Raw genomic sequence first — 21,685 nt, forward strand, 5'->3', positions numbered from 1 at the left:
TAAGATTTTCGAGTTACTGCCAAAATCTTTGGACTGTAATATAAATATTTAACATAACTATTTACTTACCCAATTGCAGAGTATAAACTGTAAAAATAAATGTTGTGCTGCAGCTGCTTTGAGTCCGAAAAGATACAATCTTTGCATTTCTGCTTAAACATTAAAGTCTAGATTGTTTTGTAACCAGACCGCACTCCACCTATTTAAAGCCTTCAGCTATCAGGTTCCTATGAATTTAATTTCCTGTAGATAAATTCTTTGAGTATAAGAAAAAAAAGCAAGTTTAATCTGAAAATCTGAAAAAAGAATGGAAATTAACTATGAATAAAATAAGTATATTTTGAGCAACAGACCAAAGAGAGGTCCAGAAGACAACACTGCAAAAAAAATTATACTAAAAACCCACAATTTATTTCACAATACATAATAAAACATGAAATCTGTAAACATCATTGCTGTTTGTTTTGTTTATTTGCACATAAAAAACTACTAGGTGCTAGATGAAAATTAAATTAATTTTTTGGATATTATTTGCTTATTCATATCTGTTGAATTGCTTTACCCTGAGACCTGGCTGTTTATATATAAGAGAAGAAAATCTTTTGCTTAGACTACTGTCTGCAATATTTTCCCCTCACAACTCTAAGCGATTAAGTGAGCTGGAGATTATGTTATTGTAGTGAATACTATCTAAAACCTCTTCAAACCTAAAGTAATTAAGCTCTGGTATTTCATTTTTTACAATATGGGTACAGGCAGGTTAAATGACTTTTTCCAGGTCACTGTAAAGCCATAGTGACACATTGTGTTTTTAGGTACAATCTGTTAGGCCAGGTTAATTGCAGCTTTGAGCCCTTAAACAATAATGGCTATGGCTTTTGTTGGAGCCAGTTTCTGAATTTGGGGGGTGCATATTAGTTTTTATACAAACGGCCACTTTTTGTATGTTGTACTAATAGTATTTTATATTTGTAGCAATGATTTTTTTACACTTAGTCGGGTCTTTATTTTTTTTTTTAACCATCATAAAGTTAACAGCAATAAGCAGATCAATGGAGAAATGAGAAAATAATATAAAGCAAATATTCTGGATTACTAGTATATCTTTGCTTAAATTCCAGCAAAAGAAATATATACATATATTTTTGTTGGAAAAATATCTTGCAATTACAAGTGTGTTCCAAGACCAAAGTTGTCCATTGCAAATCGTGGCCATTTGGCCTAAGAAAATCTCAGCACTTGCTGCAGCATCATTAAGAATCTACTGAAACACAACAATTGGCGAGAAAATCTGCTTTTTATGACGTCAAATAAAAAGGAGTAGTCTGTAGCTAAATGAAATGAAATGTTAAAAGGAAATAAGCTGGCACCCACATTATATACCTGCACACTTAAGACAGCACATAACAATGTAACAAACGCTTACAATTTATTTGCTTGAAGATAAAAGTACAGTACACTGAAATTGCACATTTTCACCAAATATAGCAGCATTCAATCTCTTATATGAACTATTATTATAGGCACTAAGAGTAAAATGCCCAGTCAACACCCATCCAAAGATCAGTGTGTTTTCTTCCTTACAGGTACCAGCTATTTACATCTATTGTAAACGAAATTATGAAGCATTCCAGACATTTTGTTAGTCTATTAATATTAAGACAATCATGTTTCACTAAATGAATTTACATTGCACAAAAAAAACAAAAACAAAAAAAAAACAGGAAAATAGTTGGTACAGCGTATCAGTGGATTTGTAAGGCTTCCAAGAATCAAGTTCTATACAACAGAACGGTGTTCCCCACATACATAGATGGCACTGGGTCTAATACGCCGCCTTGTGTGGCCTGGCAGCTGAGGCAGGAACTTAAAGTACTTGGGCATTAAATCTAGGCAAGCATCTCGAAACTTCTTGATCCTCCAGTAATAGATCAAGGGGTTTAGTGCACACTTGAGGTAGCAGAGCCAGAGAATCCAAGTGCTTATCTCAAAGAAGGTGGGCTTATTATAGAAACTGTTATTAAAAGTTGAAATCAAGCTGTACACAGAGAAGGGCGCCATACAAACTGTAAAGACCACAAACAAAATGAGAATAGTTGTAAAGGCACGTGTCTTGAAGCTCATATCTATGTTCATTTGAAATGGTCTCTGAAGGCTCATCAGGCCTAATTTACTTGCTTGGCTCAAACAGATGCTGTCCGAGTGGCTGTGGATTCTGATGGCATTGTGTCGCACAGTATTTAGAATACCCATAAATGTGTAGAGCATCACCATAAATGGGATGAAGAAAAAGGAGAGTACTATGAGCACTACATACGCCTGTATTCCTGGATCTTCAGTATATCCAAACACACATTGTGGAGCTTGAGTTAGAATTGGCAGCTTTGATTTACCAACAGCTAAAGGGAAGGAAAAACAGAATGAAATGGCCCAGGAAATCCCTATGAGTATTTTGGCTCTGTGAGGATTTAATCGATCCTGTTTTTGAACAATAATGAGAAATCTATCGATGCTGATGATCAGCAAGACAGCAGCTCCTTCAATCACAAAAAGCCAGAAGAGCATTGCAGATAGCATACAGAAAACAGGTCCAAAAATCCAACGCTTGATAATAATTGTGACAAGTGCAAATGGCATGTTTAAGATAGCTAACATCATGTCTGCAAATGCCAGGCTGGCTAGGAGGATGTTGATGGCTGACCGCATGGCAGCTCGCTGGTACACCATTAAACACACAACCACATTGCCTAGGAAAGACACCAAGAATATTGAAATCATTATGATAGAAAGGACCACCTGCAGCGATAAGCTGAGGCTTTGGAAGCTCTCCTGCGTGGAAGGCGGTGAGGTTGTAGTTTCTGTGGAGCTGCTAGCCATTGGGGACCTGCTTTCTGTTTGTTGTACTTTGAAATATGGAGTGGTGCTGTTTAAAAAAACTTCATTGTTTGAGTTTAGAGTCTCATTCGAAACCCTTGTCTGGACCGATGGAAGATAAGCAGAGTAAACCATTCTTCCTTATGATATGGCAGAGATTGGAGGATTCTGCTGGGGAGCATCATAGGTAGTACATGTGTCTGATAAAGCACAATGCTGTCCAGGTAGAGCCAATGGAATCTCCATGCATCACCAGCATTTCAGCAAACTTGGCTCCTTCTCCTGGAAGAGAAAGAAGGGAAAATTTTAAAGAAAGTTTGTGCATAGTTTGATTCTTAAAAATTGTATTATCACCAATTACTCTAATACTTTTTAGGCAATAAGTCACAGTGAAACAAATTGTATAAAATGTAGATGTACTGTATGTACTATGATCAAATAAAGAAAAAAAAATAGTATGCTGTAATGAAACAGAATTCTGTATTAAGTACAGCGTAACAGTTTAATGCTGTAATGTGCTATACAGAACAAAAATAAAGCTTGCCCAAGTGAAATCTAATACACAAAAATAGAGTACTGTACTCAAAAGCATTGTATAGAAAAAAACTAAATAAAAAAGTTCATCACTATGAAGGTAAATCCATTTCACAACATAGACAAAATTTCTATCACCAGGACAGTTAATATCATATGTGTTTATCTGACTCCAAGTATAACAAAAGGCAGAAAGCACAAAACAAGAAAGCAGAAGATGAAGAGTTAGTCAGAATTCCTAGCCAGAATCATTACCCAAAAAATCAAGTCAATCTATCTTCAAGCCCAAATTCTTTAAATTCTTTATTTAAAAACCATTAATTTGTAGTAAATAACTGGTAGCAAGAATTTATTTTACCTGAAAACACTAAACAAAACACACTTTATAATTCTAGGCTACATCCACACAACTACATTTTCATTTAAAAGCTGCATTTTTAAGCAAAAATTATCTCTGTCCAGACTAGTATTTTCACATCATTTACGAAAGTATTTTCGTCTATTCTAAAATTACTAATAACACATATGACATAATTGTTTGCCTATTTTGGACATACATGCAGTATTTTCATCTTTAACCAGGCGTATGCTGTATGATTTTTGCAACATTTTAATCCCGATTTGCAGTTGCTGACTGATTTGGCCTAAATTTCACATTCATTGGCCATTGTTTCACATGCAGTATTAGAGAAGATGTGATGCCCGATTACATCTTACAAGTTTACTGTCACAAGATCAGAAGAAATTCTGTCATGACTGAAATTTCAGGCAGCTGTCTTGTAGTGTTAGGAGTTTCATGAGTCATTTTTCTGACCTCACTATCATATTTCCTGAAATTCATTGTGCACTGACTGCAGTGAGTGTGCATTGTACACGTATAGTCTGAGCACTCATGTCATGGCATATCAGTCTGACCTGAACATGCCTGTGCAGTTTGAGCACATAAACAACTGGTGACTCGATTGTGCAGTGTACTTAGATGCTTGACCACGACTTCTAAATGTGTTCAAGTCAGCAGCGTATTCATCCAGTCTTTATAGCAGTCACTTGTAGCTCTCACCGGAGTCAAACTGCTATTCTTTAAAAAAAAATCCTATACAGCCCTCGAGTTACACTGATTGTAGGTGAAAAAAATATATACGTCATACGTCGATCGAACAAACTATGTAGAGCATCGTTTAGAAAAAGAGGATATCTAGTCACCCTTGATCAACTCATCTATTCATCTAGTTACATTTTCTGAAAACAAAGTCCATCCATCCATCAATGTGGCTGGGAGCATAATGGAACCTCCTGAGGAAGTGGGTGAAAGAGAGCAGGAGCAGACAGAATCCACTATTGGCTTCTGTATTATTTTGGTTTGAGTACTGAAGTGCACAAGCTGGAATAAGTACTAAAGTCAAAATTTTAGTTTTGCTCCAACACTACAGTACATTGCCCCTATAGAAACTGGGATTCTGTGCATAATTTGGTGGATATCAACACACACACAAACACTAATTCAGTTTTATGTATTAGACTTGTCAAGGGATTATCTAGGTAATCATTAGATTCTCAGAATGACAATGCATGTCTGGGGAAAATTTGTAAAAATCTTGGTAGTGATAGTTGATTCCAGCACAGGAAATTATACTCGCACATGGGGTTCCTTCTAAAACTGTTTCCTAATGTCTTCCAGTCTGCACTTAGTTTAACTGTCTAATTGTTCCCACCTACATATAAGCAAAATTCATTCACGGTTATCTCCTGGTGTATATAGTTTAATATCCAGCCCTGCAAGACTAGGTTATCACAGGCTAACATACTGTAATTCATTTTTTTTAACTTTTATAAATCACAATTGGCATGAAAGAAAATTGAGTCTACAAAAATATGTTATTGCCTGAAAGCTATTATATGGTAAATGAGGAGGAATTTCAAACACTAATTGGGTTATCTTAGTATAATGTACTCTAGACTAGCATCAGGAAACAACATCTTATCAACAGAAATGTACTTATTTAAAAGACAAGTAATTTTATATGTACTTCAATACATTTGTAAAGGGTGAACACAATATCAGGAAAAAAGGAACAACAAATTTTAAATTAACTATTTGTTTGCATTATAAGGTGGGAAAATAAAAAAACAAAAAATAAGCTCGATATCTCAAATAGCAAATGTGTCAAGTTAATGATTGCCATGTAATCTGATATGTGATAATGCTGATCATAAAATAAAAATGAAAATGTGAAGCATGCAAAAATTATTGTACTGTAACATTTTAATCTTATTGGGTGTATTTGTTCATCCATACATATTTAATTGTGCCAATTCCATTGTAAGTTTCCAATGAGTGAAAGTCAAAGCATTAGCTTTGCCGCATACAAGGCAGAAGTCTGCACTTTGCAAGGTAAACAGTTTATTATAGTACACTCACTGCCACAGAATGCAAAGACAATACTTTTGACTTTTACTTTCTTTATTTAGGCATGCATTTCACGTTACACTAGTAGAAAAGGAAAATCTATAACGCATTAAAAGATGGGACACAATATAAGTGCCCAACTCTGTGATGCCTAGATTTATACCAAGCATATTTATTTGCTATATCAATCTTCCTGCTTTGTTTTTTGCTAGGACTGATGGACACTTGGCACAGCCCAATTGTGAATGTAATATTTACAATTATTACATAGTAATATTGTAATGTGAAAATACAGTGCAACTTAGTTAACCTATCCAGAATGAAGAAATTCAATCAGAAGTTGCAAGCCTTGGTGGTCACTCTGTGGTGTTTCTTCGGGAATGTAAAAGGGTGTTATTTCAGTAACCTCCATGAAAATTGTTACTGCAACTATACTAATAAAGACAATTCATGTGCGCAAAAAACTGTGACATCACTCTGATGCATTACATTTTCAGCAGCAGTCATCAGGGGTCTGACTTGAGAGACAAGGCAAAAGGTAAGCAAGCAGGCAGCAGAGCATAACCAGGAGAAAAAGAAGGGCAGTTAAAAATTACTTCAAAGAGAATAAGATAAAAGAAGACATAAAATAATAGCACAATAAAAGAGCATTCTTTCATGTAAAATAAGGGGTTAATTTTCTTTTCATTCACATAATATGTCTAATCATGCAAATGTATTGCATAAAGACTCAGGGCTGGTGAGCAGTGGGCACTAATCCCTAATAATTATAGTTTAATCAAAAGAGGTCTTCTTTACATCCTGCCTTTGAAACAAAATGTGTGAATAAAAAAGCATTTGTAATCATCTTATGACACACAGTGCAATCATGATTAACCCACCTGGCTTCAACAAAGTATACTTCGCAAACAAGCCATCCCCTCAAGTATCCAGGGGAGTAAAGAGCGTAGTATTTTTCATCAATAGTAGGCTGAGAAACAATTTCAAGGAAAAATATAAGTGACAATAACAGTCTTAACTTTAAGCAAAAGAACAGATTCTTGTTTTTCCCTTCACAATGCATAATAAGCATAAGCATCAGCAGAGTTTCAACATATGATTCAACTGATTTCTTTAAAAAGTTAAGAATAGAAATGAACCTAAAATGTGTTTCATTATACATTTTTATGGAATACATTAAGTTGTGTGCACACACAGGGGAAAGAAAACCCTTATGACTAACCTTGAATATAAAAAATGCTTTATTTAGTAGATGATTTCACAGGAATATTGTTGCTTAAGAATAGAAGATGTATTGTGCTATCCTTTAAAGTGCTATAATCACCGAGGTGCCATATTGGTTGTCTTAGAACAGATTGCTCTTCATGGGCTATATTTATAACATAGCAGATGTTCTTAATGAACTGGGAAGCAAGCCAAGTATAAAACACACACACATATATGATAAGAAGCCAACTGACAACCTTTTAACTATTTTTTTAAATGAAACCACAGTTAAGCTAGGGATATTATGCTGTAGCAGTGTTTTCAATGCTCCCCTTAATGTGTGTCAATACTGCATTTTTGCATTTTTGTTTTGATTTTTTTTTATTGTACCCATAGAATTTTCAAATTGCCACTATACTGTAATCTTATTTGCTCTGCAAAGCATTTTGCAATAGTGCATGCTACAAATGGCACCATATACAGTATAAAAATAGTTGACTGTACAGTACTCATGCACAAAACAGGCAGGACATGACAGACGGTGAAGAGGCAGACTTGGAGCTCTTTTAACATGGCCTTGCAATGTTTTGTTCTGTGAAGTGTTACTTTTGATGTTTCCTATTTATTGCCCATCATTTTTAGTTTAAGAAGAAGCCAAATCAACAGAAATATAGCTCTAGGAGCAGCTGTGTAATCTGTTACATTTTTTAAATGTTTAAAAATGCTCCAATATTTTGTTTGAAAGCATATTGTTTTCAATTTTGATATCAATGAACCCTAAATGTACACTATATTCTGTATGTGTTCATAAGAAACTGATAGTTTAACAGGTTGTGGCTGGTACAGTGGTTACTGCTGCTGCCACAGGCGTTAATCTTGTTCTCTCTCATCTTAAAGCTGTATGTGTCATTTGATGACTCCATATTGGTCATATATAAGTAATCTGTCTGTGTTAACTAGTGTGGCCCTTGATAGAATATAATATCCTGTTAACATAAAAATTGAGATGTAAACAGTTTGCAACAGAACAGAAGAAAACCAAAATTTCTGTTTTCATTACATGCAATACAGCAGACCCCCATGAAGTCGCAGTTCAGAGTTTGCGGCCTCAGTCGTTCGTAGATTTTTCCTTAGAACCTAACTAATAATTGTTAGTGGAAACCGCAAATATTCGGCACAATTTTTATGGCTTTTTTTTCGTGGCAATACTGTACTGTAGAGAGAACAGGAAGCAACCGTAGAGGAAAACACGGCTTGCGATGGTGAAAGTAGTCAATAGAATTTGAAACTGCACCTGCCAGCAGTCCCTGCAGTGGCTCTGATTGGTCTTCTGCTCAGGGTGCAGGGGCTGTTGGGGTCAAAGGATATCAGCGCGGCTTTTAAAAAGGGGGCCGATGACCAAAAGCAAAAAAAAAGTTTTTGGAATTTGTGCTTCAAGTTCCTGTCTGTCTGCCTTCTGTTAGGCTATCTGTACTTATTCATTTTGTCCTGGATCGTTTCATGATTGGCATCTGGATTGTCTGCCATCTGCCTGTGTACATGAGGACTGTAAGTGGATTCATGGCCATCCTGTAAAGAAAGGAGCGCTCCTGAACCCGTACACCCATCTTCACCATTTCAGGAACTACAGGTAGGACTATCTTTACATTCCCATTCAACCTGCGGATCTCTGGACTATCTATTTTCATCATTACATTTCATCCGTTGCCGTTTTTTTTATGGACTTTACTGTATGTGTTTTGTTAGTGCGTTGTTGTAATGTGTAATTGCCGTAAGGGGAACAGGTGTGCTCTCGTTTTTGCTTTACATTCTTTATTTTGTTTGATTACCGGTTTGCTTTGTTTTGTCTCCGTTTCTGAGTGCATGCAGGTCGGGCCAAGGCTGGGTGCGTCCCTGGAATCTCCACCATAAAAATAATCTTAGCGGCACCGGACCGCTACAGCGTTATCCATTTCTCCTTGCTGCTGATTGACTGCTGCCCTGTGACACATCTCCAGCTCAGTGTTCTTCTTAAAGCCCCAAGATGCCGCCGAAACACCCTGCACCTTAAGGCTTCTGGCAATGAAAATGTGCTTGCATGAATTACAGTACATATAGTGGTAACATCAGTATTTTACATTCTAGCACTGCGGGAGACACAGCAGTACAGTACTATACAGTATACTGGTTTACCTTTACATTTTTTTTTTAGGTAATGTATTAAGCTGAGTTTGAAATGATATTGAAGTGTTTTGGGGGCATATTTAGGGTTTAAACTATAAAAATAGGCATTTTTTTTAACCACATCCAAAATTTGTGGTTTTTCACAATTTGCGGGTGCTCCAGGAACATAACCCCTGTGAATTTCGGGGGTGTACTGCACAGATAATGATACTCATCTGCAGACATAATAAAAGTAAGTCTGAGCCTCAGCCATTTGCTGAGGCACTGCATTACTTTCAGAGTGTAGATCTCCTTCTAACATTCTTACCTTCATGGTTTTTGCAGCTTCAGATTATGGCTCATGTATAGTTTCATGATACTGTAAATGGCTTAACAGTTTAGGTGATGGAGGTACATGTACGTTTGTATTTTAAGCACATTTTTATATGTACGTTTATTATTAATACACAGTAGAACCTCAATGTTCCCATCTTAAGTGCTTTTTTGGATGTTTTTGTTGTACTTATTAAAAAAAAAACCTTTCCACTGCAGGATAAACTGACTCTATTCTCTATTCTCATTTTTGTATTGTATCTAATTTTTATTTTACTGTTCAAATTAATTTTGTGAGTGTTCCAAATTTGATATGAATGTGTACAGGTATCTGGAATGTGCCCAATATACACAAAAAGCGATGCTAGTTGCAGTGCTACTTTACATTGGTACAGTGGTTAATGAATTTCTCAACTCATGATGCTACAGAACAGAAACAGAAAATGACAAATTGTAGCTATTTCTTTGTGCACAGTTACCAGAGGCAAAAGGGGTATAAAACAGAATTTGAGGTTTTGGATACAACAGTGGTTAAGAATGTGGTGTAATAACTTTCTAAAGAGCTGGTATTTCATGTTGTTTTATGCTGATTATACTACTCTAAAAAGATCAAGTCTATATCATATATGAATACTAAAAGAGAAATTGAGCTGCATCATGAACATTTTCAGAATGCCACTTTATTGAGGCTTCAGGCTCTTGTGGTTTAATAAGGTGCTATTGCTATCAACAACATGATAATGTGCAGAAAAAGGAATAACAATCTGAAATAACAAGAAAGACAATCCCAATTCTCCAAATTAAATACAATAAATCATCAGAGCATGATCAAACTGGGTCATAACTATAAAAAAAGGGGAAAAAAAGGGTAAACCCAGACCTGTGCTGATGGAATTCTGTCATATTAGTGACAACTTCCTTGATTTAACACTTCTCCTACATGTAATACCTATTTTGTCAGTCACCATAAAAATGCTTATGACTGTTGCTTAAAAGACACACATGAAAATTACAATGAATTTGATATTGAAAACACATGCTTACGCCCTGTGTTGGTTGGGATTGGCAACAGCAGACTCCCGTGACCCTGTAGTTAGGATATAGCGGGTTGGATAATGGAGGGATGGAAAACACATGCTTTTCCAAGTACAAGATTCTATGTGCACATGAAGTAACACAATCAAAGATTTGCACTTTGCACTTCCTAAAAGGCTCATAAGAAGCCCAAACAAAATGTGACGGCTCAAAGTTGTTTATCACAATTTCCCCCAACCCCTAGTTATACACAGTTTTGTTTCTAGAGATAAAAAGATGTAATATCACTGCCTATCTCTTTTATATAAATTAAGGCACTGTGAGTGTATAAATGTTTGAGAATTTAAACTACTGAATGTACTAAATGTTGAATTACACATCTAAATGTTTTATACAAAGAAACGTAGAAACCTTATTTTATCAGGAAACAATACACTGCAAACATTTTAAAGCAAAGCACAAGAAGTAGAGGTGGGAGGTAGGGCTGGACAACACAGACTTAAATTAATATTGTGAGATATTTGATATATCTCAATATATACACAATAAAAACTAAAGATCTGCACCATATAGACACACATATACACATTTTCTATACAGAGTACAAAACGTTTTTCTCACAATATGAAATTTTAGCAAAACCATTTTTCCCCCAAAATTAAAAAAATTTATGAATAGCTGTGTCTCAAAGAACAGCTCAAGTAACAACCATTTTTGTTTTATATCAACTCCACTTAGGATGGCACGGTGGTAGCATTGCTGGCTTGCAACAAGGAGACCAGGGTTTGCTTCCTGGGTAGCCCCTGCGTGGAATTTGCACATTCTCTCCAAGTCCACATGGGTTTCCACTCTGTCTAAATACATGCAGGTTAGGTGGGATTGGTGATGCTAGATTAGATCTAGTGTTTATGTGTAAAAGTTACCCTGAGATAGACTGGCACAATATCAGGGATTGATCTTGCCTTACACCTGATAATTACTGTGATAGGCTCCAGCTTCCATGTGACACTGCTCTGGATGTGTTTATCTGGAAGATAGATGGATCTCTTCTACTTATATCTGTGTTTCCATTGTATGTACTGCATTCAACACTTTGTCTGCCTTGCTGACATCTCTGTCTGACACTCAATACGCAATGCTCGTTCTCTTTTTGTCTGACTTTAGATAAGGAAAGACAAAGCTCTCGATTCATTACTACACTAATCACAGATCATAATACATGTACACACATACATTTTAGATACACAATGTATTTATTTTTGAATTACATCATTTGTAATAGCTCCAAAATATGAATTGGCATATATGTGCTTTTACGTATCTGTAACAGTCTGCATAATGCATGTAGGCAGGTACTTTGCACAATCAACGCCAGTAGATAATCTATAACAATGTGCTTGAAATTCTGAGGAAGCTGTGATATTACATAGAAACTGAGCCATTTCATATACCCAGCGAATCTTCTCTTTTACTTTCAATCCCAATGAACTATGAGGTAATATATCTTTATTAAAATTTGCCATTATAAAAAAAATCACGTTTTTATTTCATTAAAATAACATTTTATTATCCTATTACAAGCCTTTTCTCACAAAGTAATATGGTTGTATATCTGACTTCGTCTAAACATCTTAGATTCAAAGATCATGTACCAGGACAACATATTCATGAATGTTAATGCAAAATGCATCTATACATTAAATATCCATTATTGTACATTACTGACAAAGTGTGAATATTTTGAGGGTGCATGTTAAGTAGGCAAAAGTGTGTTTTACAATACAGTAACTCACTGTAGCTGTTAACACTATAAACGTGCAGTTCATATAGTATGCAACAGAACAGCAAATATTCTGTGGACCTTTCAGAACTGTATACCAGCTAAATTTCTCCTTTTTCCCCATTATAGTTGCGGCAAAAACGTAATACAGCTGAAGTGAATATATATTTTTTAAATTAGGCTTCACTGTTTTAGGCAATGTGTGTCAAGTCAGCTGCTGACTACAATTCATATTGCATGTAAAATGACCTGTTGGCTGAGAACTAAATGAGCACAGCTGCCTTTGAAAATACAGTACTTTTTAAATAATAATGTTAAAGCTATTATAATAATAAAAGGAAAACTAAAAATATGGCAGTTATTTCATTAGAAAGGAAACCAGTTTCTGCTTGCTGTGAGGGTTGCTTAACAGTTCTTGCATAAAGCAGTAGCAATAAGTCATGAGTTCTCAAGTTTAAGAGTGAATTGGAATAGAGTGCCACAGAAATATTTCTGAATCTATTCTGAATACAACTGTAGATCCAGAGAATGGGGTTGAAAAAATCTGTGCTTTAAGAAGTCTAATTTGGATAGAAGTCACCCATTCAAAATGACAAAAAAGGCTGATTTTGGAAAAGATGATCAATACAGATGAGTAAAATACCACCACAATATTGAATAGTGTGTCCGGAGGAACACAATGCTGAAATTATTACAAACAACCGTTACCTTACTCCCATATTTTTGCCTTTAAGTAAGATGTTTTAAAAATACTCTAATTCTATTTGTATAATGACATTTAATGTAATATCCATATTGTCAGTCAACTACTCTATTTTATACAGCGTCAAAGCACACATACAGAATATTTGAAATTACGATGACAAAATACAGGATCATGGCAAATGACATAGGTGAAAGCCACAAATGCAGGAAAGTCCATAACAGAAACAAAGGACTAATAGTACATGGGAGCAGATTTTTAATATAACATAAAAACACAGTAGAATTGGGTTCAATACAATCGGCATGAAATATTAAAATTAGCACATATAATTACAAGTACAGTAAATTACAGGGCAAGATGGAAGAAGGGAGTTTTAAACATGATATGAATATGAAAGTCCCAGAGAATGAAAGGTGAACAGAGAATAGGTAATTCTTTGGGTACCTGTCAGAAATTTTCCTTGTATGTTTGATTGCTCTTTTCTACATTTTTTTAGTTTTCATACTCTTTTGTAGATATTCTAATATAACAACAGTTTCTCATTGATAAACATGATATATCTGAATAAATCATGATAGATTTTTGACTTCCTTGCAGTTGGCTATCTACTAAGCAGCATGACTCCTTAATATTCTGTTTCAAGACACACCATTGATTTTACATATATTTATTTCCATACTCCATTTTCCATCAGTTGTGAAACAAAAGATGTGCTTTATTGCAGAAAAGATTTCTTACCAGTTTCCTTGCTTTCACTCTGAAGGCACCACTTATGCTTCATAATTGTTTCTTTTGATAGCAACATGTCGGGACTTTAATTTTCTTGCCGAAGAACTCCATTAGAGAAGTATTCTTAATACTGTACTTAATAAATAGGAATATTTTCTTTTCTTTTCTTTCTATCTGTTAAGATTAATTACATTTTCTCATAAACATCAAAATCTAATTTACTTATGTAAAATGTGTTTATAAGGTATACTACACAATAGAGGAATCATTAAAATTGCTGAAATTGTATTCTGCTTGGTGCAGTAAATGCAAAATTCAACAAGATAAAGGACCACTTATGACTCCTGTGAAAAGCAAAATTAACTTAAGAAACCTTGGAATATAACAAATATTATTGGTAAAAAATTTGCCAGACTTGCCTCCAATCTGCATCTTTTCCCTTTTTAGCCTTTACTTAAGAAGCATCCTTTCAGCTCTTTGTTCTATAACTCTTTCAGCTGTTTGTACTATAGTTACATAATCACTTAAGCAACATTCTTCAAACACAAATGTCCTGAAGGCTGCCAAGATAGAGTCAATGAAGCATACTCATCAATTTTGCCTGGAAAAAAAAAACGTAACTGTACTGTGGTTTGCGAGTTCTCATAACATCACTGATACATCCAATCTTTAATTTTCTGACCTAATTACTTCAGTTACAGAATCACATGTCAGGGCTATATCAGGAGCCTGTGGTATAGTGGGTCTGCTGCTCAGAAAAGATGGCTGTTTCAATAAATAAATCATTAGTTGGCTGGCTCACTCTCCATGGGTGTGAGTGCTCATGCAATTGCAGGGGGTTGGCGGAGTAATTGGGGCGAGACACACCTGTACTTGAGGTTGTGGTATGTCTTAATTGCTTCATTGGCTTCCTGCTGTGTGAGATTGAGGCATTGCGCCTACAGAAAGAGTTTACACAAGAAAAAGGAAGAATCAAATGGAGAATCGAAGAAAAGGAGAATGAGAAAGAAAAAAAAAGTTAAAATCGGGAGAGAGAAAGCAGGAGGCAGAGAGAGCCGGTGCAAGTGAATGAGAGATGGCTGATGGTTAGGGACTGATGGCCACTCCAGCTGAGTGACCTGGAAGCTGGAGTGGCTGACGTGTGCTGCTCAGTTGGAGCGACTCAGTGGAAAGAGGCAGTGTGGCTGCAGGGGAATGAGAGGCTCAGTGAGGCGTCCTGCAAGTGGTGCCATGGACCACAGGGATGTGAGCCTGGCAGTGTGTTCAAGGGGTTCCCAAAAGCTACAGGGAGTGTAAAACTGACCCACACTGTCACAGAGTCCTGGGTTTAAGGCAAGAACCAACCATGTATGGAAGACAACTTCACCACAGGATACTCTACCTCACTCATACTGGGCTAGCCTTAATGCCATCAGTAACACAAACAATGTTAAAACTTCATAAAGAAACAAATTGGATATTTAGAAGAAGTTGTATTGTTTAATACATTATACTAGCCAACCCGCGGCGTAGCATACGCTGCATAATTATGTATTGATGGGTGAACACTTCCTGAAAGACACAGTTGTCCAAATGGGGTTGGTTTTGAGGATACGACTGTAGGTGAATGAAAAGATGTAACTCTGGAGAGGGCAGCATACAATACAGCGTTTTACACGCTGCATACAGTGATTCAAATCGAAGTATAGACACTGCTAAGACCATAGAATACCCCTCGCAAACTGTTTTACACGCTGCATACAGCGATTCACATCCGCGACAAACAAATTGTTTTACACGCTGCATACAGCGATTCACATCCGTGACAAATATGATTCTTCTTAGATGGTGCTGGCGCGTCCACACTCGCTCTCGAAGCATACACACTGCCTGGTCATGTGCTTGCTTGCAAGAGCAACTAACAGAGACCCGCCCACCAACTGTAAGACCATGGGATACCCCTCGCAAACTGTTCTACATGCCGCATACAGCGATTCACATCTGCGACAAACAAACTGTTTTACACGATGCATACAGCGATTCACATCCGCGATATGATTTTTCTTAGATGGTCCTGTCGCGTCTACCCTTGCACTCGAAGCATACACACTGCCTGGTCATGTGCCCGGTCGCAAGAACAACTGACAGAGACCCACCCACCAACTCTAAGACCATGGGATACCCCTCGGAAACTGTTTTACACGCTGCATACAGCGATTCACATCCGCGACAAACAAACTGTTTCACACGCCACATACAGCGATTCACATCCGTGACAAACATGCCTCTTCTTAGATAGTCCTGCCGCGTCCACCCTCGTTCTCGAAGCATACACACCGCCTGGTCATGTGCCCGCTCGCAAGAGAAACTCACGGAGACCCGCCCACCAACTCTAAGATCATGGCGTGTAAAACAGTTTGCGATGGTGGACGCGGTTGTGCGTCATAACCGAAAAGAATACAGTGGAACCTTGGTTCACGACCATAATTCGTTCCAAAACTCTGGTCGTAAACCGATTTGGTCGTGAACCGAAGCAATTTCTCCCATAGGATTGTATGTAAATACAATTAATCAGTTCCAGACTGTACGAACTGTATGTAAATATATAGTTTAAGTTTTTAAGCACAAATATTGTTAATTAAACCATAGAATGCACAGCGTAATAGTAAACTAAATGTAAAAACATTGAATAACACTGAGAAAACCTTGAACAACAGAGAAAACTAACACTGCAATAGTTTGCGCTATAGCGCTACCAACCGCTGTCTAAAAATTACTTTTTTTTAATGAGATTTAAGCACAGAGAAAAAAATGAACATTTGAAAAAATCCGTAATTTAATAAACCACCAAGAAAAGTAACATTGCAATAATGCACACTACGAACTGATTGCTATAAACAGAAGTGAAAACAAAATCAAGTCCAGTGCATTCTTTAACTGCCTTCCTACCTTATGAGTATAGCCCCCGTTCTCTCGCGCTGCCTGTGTGTGTGTGTCTGTCTCTCTCGCGCTGCCTGTGTGTATGCGGGTCTCTCTCTCGGGCTGCCTATGTGTGTGCGCGTCTCTCTCTCGGGCTGCCTGTGTGTGTGCGCGTCTCTCTCTCGGGCTGCCTGTGTGTGTGCGCGTCTCTCTCTCTCGCGCTGCCTGTGTGTGTGCCTCTGTCTCTCTCTGGCGCTGGCTGTGTGTGTGCGCGGCTCTCTCTCTGGCGCTGGCTGTGTGTGTGCCTCTGTCTCTCTCTGGCGCTGGCTGTGTGTGTGTGCGTCTCTCTCTCACTCTGCCTGTGTGTGTGCCTCTGTCTCTCTCTGGCGCTGCCTGTGTGTGTGCGCGTCTCTCTCTCGCGCTGCCTGTGTGTGTGCCTCTGTCTCTCTCTGGCGCTGGCTGTGTGTGTGTGCGGCTCTCTCTCGCGCTGCCTCTGTGTGAACCGAGGTTCCACTGAGGTTGACTAATGAAAAGTCAACGTGGCTCAGAGGTGCATGTGGAGTCTAGCAGAGACGAACGTGAATGACGCCCGGTGTTGTGAGTTGCTGCGTCCGAGTTGGTGGGCATGGCTCTGTGAGTTGTCGTCGTATCCAATGGTCTTAGAGTTGGTGGGCGTGGCTGGCTTGCGTGCCTTTCCATGGGTGGCTACTTGTTGGCGGCTTAGTGAATTATATACGGTGGGCGTGGCTGTCTTGCGTGCTTTCCATGGGTGGCTACTTGTCGGTGCGTGCTTTCCATGGGTGGCTACTTGTTGGCGGCTTAGTGAATTATATATATAGATACCTAAGAGTCTACTGTAATCATTTTACTGAAAAGAATGATACTAATAATTGTTTCAGTATTAAGCAGTTGGTGAGGTGACTACATATGATACCGGCACTATAATTAGTATGAAAGCCTATACGTATATAAATTCATCCATATATTTGTGGAACCTTGTCCACGAAGGTCATGGAAAGAGAAAAAAAAAAAATATATATATATATATATACAAGTGCTGTATTTTTACATACTGCCTTTCTAACATGAAGACATTCAGATATCAATCAGATAACTATTAAATAACTAGCCATTGATTTTTTGATCTGCTTCATCCAGTTCAGGGTTGGCATTGCTGCAGCCTATCCAAAGAGCACAAGGTGACAATCAGGAATGAACCCTCAATCGACCACAATCTCCCAAATCAGGCCAATTTGTCGTCACCAGTCAACATTACCTTTACATCTTCGTAATGAGGTAAGAAAACTGGCACTTCCATATAAACCAAAAAGAACTTGTAAACCCCATACTATGCTGGAACTTTCAGCTGGTCTCCAGACCACATAAAGTAGCAGCACTGATCACAATATCAATGTGCAACCCAACTACTGAACATCTGTTTATATATTTGATGTTTTTTTCTGAAACCAATACATGGATAGTTTCAGTGGTTTGGTCAGGGCTGCATTAAGTGAGTAGAGGAGACACTGTCATAAGACTGGAAGTGTGAAAAATGACTGAGAAAAAGTGGAATGCTCATTGCCTTGAATGATATGATTTTTCTTTTATAGTCTTTGGACTACTAAGTAAAGCACACTTTGTAGGTTTAGAGGGTCATTACTGTCTCACACAAGTGATTCTTAATGTTTTTGACTTTTTTTCCTAAGTCAAAGACTGTGATCATGATTACCAGTACAAAAGTATTAAAAAAATAATAGAAGCAATACCCATATTGTAAATCGAATTCCAATTTGTGAAACAGAATTCAACAAATTTACACATTTAGAGTGTGGTGCTGAGGTGTGCACCCATTGCACAGCTGCGCCTGGATCCTAATTTGGGATCCTGAGGTGGTTCATTGTGTGGTGGGTGCAGCAACACACTGTATCAGCGCATGCTCCCATCCTCCTTCTCCTCCAAAATAAACAAATAATGGGACAAGTGTGAATGTATTTTAAGGCAGGGTCTGCAACAATTTAACTAGCCAACCATTAACAAAACCTAAAGATTTGTAATAATATAGAAAAGATAATCACTGGTTCTTCTGCAATGTGTAGCATCCATCTAGACAGAACTGACTATAAATACAGGATATATGCGTACAGTATGTACCTGGTGATGTTTTAAATAGTACAATGATATGAAAAGTTATTTAATGAATAAGCAGGGACAGTATTATGTGTCAGTTGTTTGTGAGAATGTTTCATGGCTCAGACACCTGGCTTTCAATTTCCAGTGTAGTCACTACCTGGATAGAGTTTGTAGTTTCTCTGTCTTTTTTTGTCTTTTCAGTTATTTCCAGGTGCTTTGAATAAATTCCCTGCATCCCAAGAAATATATATTTTAACTTAATTAACAACTATAAATTGTCTCAACATGAGTGAAACAGTGTAGCCAGAATGGTAAAAAGCAGAAACTGCACGGTATTTTGGTGACTTGGAATTTGTGAGCTTTTTTTATTGATTGCTGCCAGGTGGGCTTCAGTAACCCTGTGCTTGACAAAATATACTGTATTCAGGAAAGGATATATAGAAGAATATATCTTTCAAATTTAGAGCTTACATTTCTAGTAAACAAATAATTCCAGACCCAGTGAGTATAAGCAAAGTTCATGATTCTAAACAATGTTGTTGAAAATTATTTTATTTGTTTTTGCTATTGAGAGATAACACTGATAATTTACAAATCAAACAGAAAAATATTTCACCTATTCACTTCACCTATATCCATCCATCCATCCATCATCTAACCCGTTAGATCCTAACACAGGGTCATGGGGGTCTGCTGGAGCCAATCCCAGTCAACACAGGGCGCAAGGCAAGAACAAATCCCTGGGCAGGGTGCCAGCCCACCGCAGGGCACACACACACACCCAGCACACACTAGGGACAATTTAGGATCGCCAATGTACCTAACCTGTATGTCTTTGGACTGTAGGAGGAAACCCACACAGACACAGGGAGAACATGCAAACTCCACACAGGGAGGACCCGGGAAGCAAACCCACTGCCCCTTACTGCGAGGCAGCAGCGCTACCACTGCGCCACCTACTTCACCTATATCACATCACAAATTTTTATCAAATTACATGTACTATATAACTTCAACTTAGTTAAAACTGTTGCATTATAGACTCTGTTCTTCATATAAGAGACTAATGAACAAAGCCAGTAGTTATAAACAGTGGTCTTTTTTAACTCTCTATAGTGAACACAAGGCCACAGAGGCCCACCTTTTCTTTCAGTGACAAATGGATTACTAGACAAAAGAATAAAGTAATTTGACAAGTTATTCTTGATGCAGATCTCCATAGGTTCAGTTTTAGGCTTAGATGGAGAATATAATCTCATAAATAAGGGGTGCTTGTACAAATGTAGCCTCTAACTGTAATGACTTCTCTTTACTGAACACATCACAGAAATCTAGGGAAGTGGAAATTACACAAAGGAAACATACTGTAATCGATAAGTAGGAATTAGGAAATTATTGAAACAGAAGATACTCCATTTAACAGAATTTTGTTTACGCAGTCAAAATTGGGACTGTGCTAAGAAAACCATGGATAACCTAATATAATTTCAGGAATTAAAGGAAATGTCTTTGTAGTGGAATACATCTATAGTCATTTTAACTGGTAGTTCTTATTGTAATGCAAGAACCCATGTGTGTCTCCAATAAATTATATGCAACTTGATGTTAGCTTTAGTTTTTTAATGAAATTGATAATCATGAAATTTTCAGCAGCCCCAGAATCAACAAAAGAAAAAAGTGGTGTTCAGCACTGTGGAGAAAACTAAACTGCAACCCTCATGAGGTTAATGAAAAGTGCCTTTATGAACATGACAACACATCACAAATTGCATCTTGGAACACGAACATTATACATGGCTAGAATCACTATGATAAATACTGATATTTCCTTTAGGCATCTCCACTGCAGTTGGTATAACCATGTCAAATTTTTTTAGTTTACAAGATATTTTCCTTTATCTTTTTTACACAAACTAAAAATCAGATTTTACTACAGTATATCAGCCTTAAAAATTGTGGCATCAAAATATCATTACTAACATATGTACAACGGCATGCAAAAACAGGAAAGCATCCACAGACGCAAAACATTATGCACACAATGATGTAATCAAAAAAGCACAGACAAAAACATGAAGTAATAAATAAGAAACAGATTTCCAGAAAAACAACTGTGGGAAAAATCTATAGAATTTGTCAAAATAAATAGAATGTATGCAAGATCTTGACAGCAATGTTATGTTGTAATATAAGAACATTTAGTTGAAAAAATGTTTCAAAGTGTGCCCTTTCAGCTGGGAAAATGATAAAAGATTACACAAGTTACTAAAGAGTAATCCTGCTTTGAGTTTTTGACACTTTAGGAGTTGTGTGCTTCTCAGTGACAATGACATTTCTGATTCCACTTCTGGTTCTTATTTTGTTTAAAGGTTCTGTCCGTTTATCCCCTTCTGGTAAAAAAAAGTTTTTTTGTTACTGACTTCTTGACCTTTCCCATAAATAGGTATACTTAATCTCAACCATTTAAGAAAAATAAAATACAGTAAGTATTCTAGTGCCATAAAGAGAAACTCTTATTTTTTATTATTTCCAGCAGTAAACTGTTTGCTAAGCTACCATGAACCACATATGCATAGTGTCAAAAAATGCAACATTTTTAAAGAGTCACAGTATATACTAATTAACATATTACACATACAGAGTGCTGTGTCTTTGAAAACCTACATTTCCTGTCTTTCACAAAATGTTGTATTTAATGACAATGCATATTTAATTACATTCTGCCCAATATACTTGGGAAGTTACAAAACAGGACAGAATATATCTAGCATTTTAATCATGGCTAGTTCATTCCATATTGTAAAGAGTAACCTGTGCTATGTTTACTGTACCAGAATACCTAAATGCTCTAAGGCTGCAGAATATTTCTGATTCATCCTACATGTCATCTTCGCTTTTCTGCACAGTTTAA

At 37.0% G+C, this 21,685-nt stretch overlaps 1 protein-coding gene across 6 annotated transcripts in view; it reads right to left on the bottom strand.

Moving 5' to 3' along the window:
- Window positions 1–1,412: 1,412 nt before the first annotated feature.
- gpr63 (G protein-coupled receptor 63) overlaps window positions 1,413–21,685 on the bottom strand; it is a 107,017-nt gene continuing 86,744 nt past the window's right edge. For all 6 annotated transcript variants that reach the window (XM_028797566.2, XM_028797565.2, XM_051925572.1 and 3 more), the window contains one exon: window positions 1,413–3,156. In XM_028797566.2, the coding sequence (XP_028653399.1) occupies window positions 1,780–3,009 (1,230 nt within the window). In that variant the 5' untranslated portion in view covers window positions 3,010–3,156 and the 3' untranslated portion in view covers window positions 1,413–1,779. The remainder of the gene's footprint in view (window positions 3,157–21,685) is intronic.

The sequence above is a fragment of the Erpetoichthys calabaricus genome, chromosome 3 (assembly GCF_900747795.2).
Source record: "Erpetoichthys calabaricus chromosome 3, fErpCal1.3, whole genome shotgun sequence".
Classification (NCBI taxonomy): Eukaryota; Metazoa; Chordata; class Cladistia; order Polypteriformes; family Polypteridae; genus Erpetoichthys; species Erpetoichthys calabaricus.